This window comes from Oryzias melastigma, linkage group LG18, assembly GCF_002922805.2.
Source record: "Oryzias melastigma strain HK-1 linkage group LG18, ASM292280v2, whole genome shotgun sequence".
Taxonomy (NCBI): Eukaryota; Metazoa; Chordata; class Actinopteri; order Beloniformes; family Adrianichthyidae; genus Oryzias; species Oryzias melastigma.
Window position 1 is genome coordinate 14,774,006 of NC_050529.1, and position 424 is coordinate 14,774,429.

The 424-nt window shown below is 57.3% G+C and overlaps 1 protein-coding gene across 3 annotated transcripts in view; it reads right to left on the bottom strand.

Moving 5' to 3' along the window:
• LOC112155883 (NACHT and WD repeat domain-containing protein 2) overlaps positions 1-424 on the bottom strand; it is a 66,482-nt gene that overhangs the window by 64,740 nt on the left and 1,318 nt on the right. For all 3 annotated transcript variants that reach the window (XM_024287908.2, XM_024287905.2, XM_024287906.2), the window contains exon 2: positions 4-175. In XM_024287908.2, the coding sequence (XP_024143676.1) occupies positions 4-154 (151 nt within the window). In that variant the 5' untranslated portion in view covers positions 155-175. The remainder of the gene's footprint in view (positions 1-3; positions 176-424) is intronic.

The window sequence follows — 424 nt, forward strand, 5'->3', positions numbered from 1 at the left end:
TACCGTCGGGATTGGCGCAGATGAAGACCCGCACGCTGCGGCCGGTGGGGACGTGGTGCGGCGGCAGGGCGTTGATGTTCCCGCCGATGGCCGCCCTGCGCAGCGCCGACTCCCGCGGGCACGGCTGCCTGCTCCCCACTCCCGACGGCCACATGGGAGGCGACTTCCAGCGTGGCTGCGCGCGTGCGAACACAGAGAGGGTCAGGTTTAGGCGCGCACGTGCCTCCCCGCGACCCCCCTCTCTAATCACGGTGGCTCATTCCAGAAGCTCTAATTAACAAACTAACTTAAGATAATTCAAAAGCGGGAAAAAAAGGGGGGGCACGTGCCATATCAATACGAACTTTGGAGTTTTACAAAGCCTATTTTCCCACAATTCAACATGAACCTGTCATAGACTGTTAATTAACACACATATATAGCA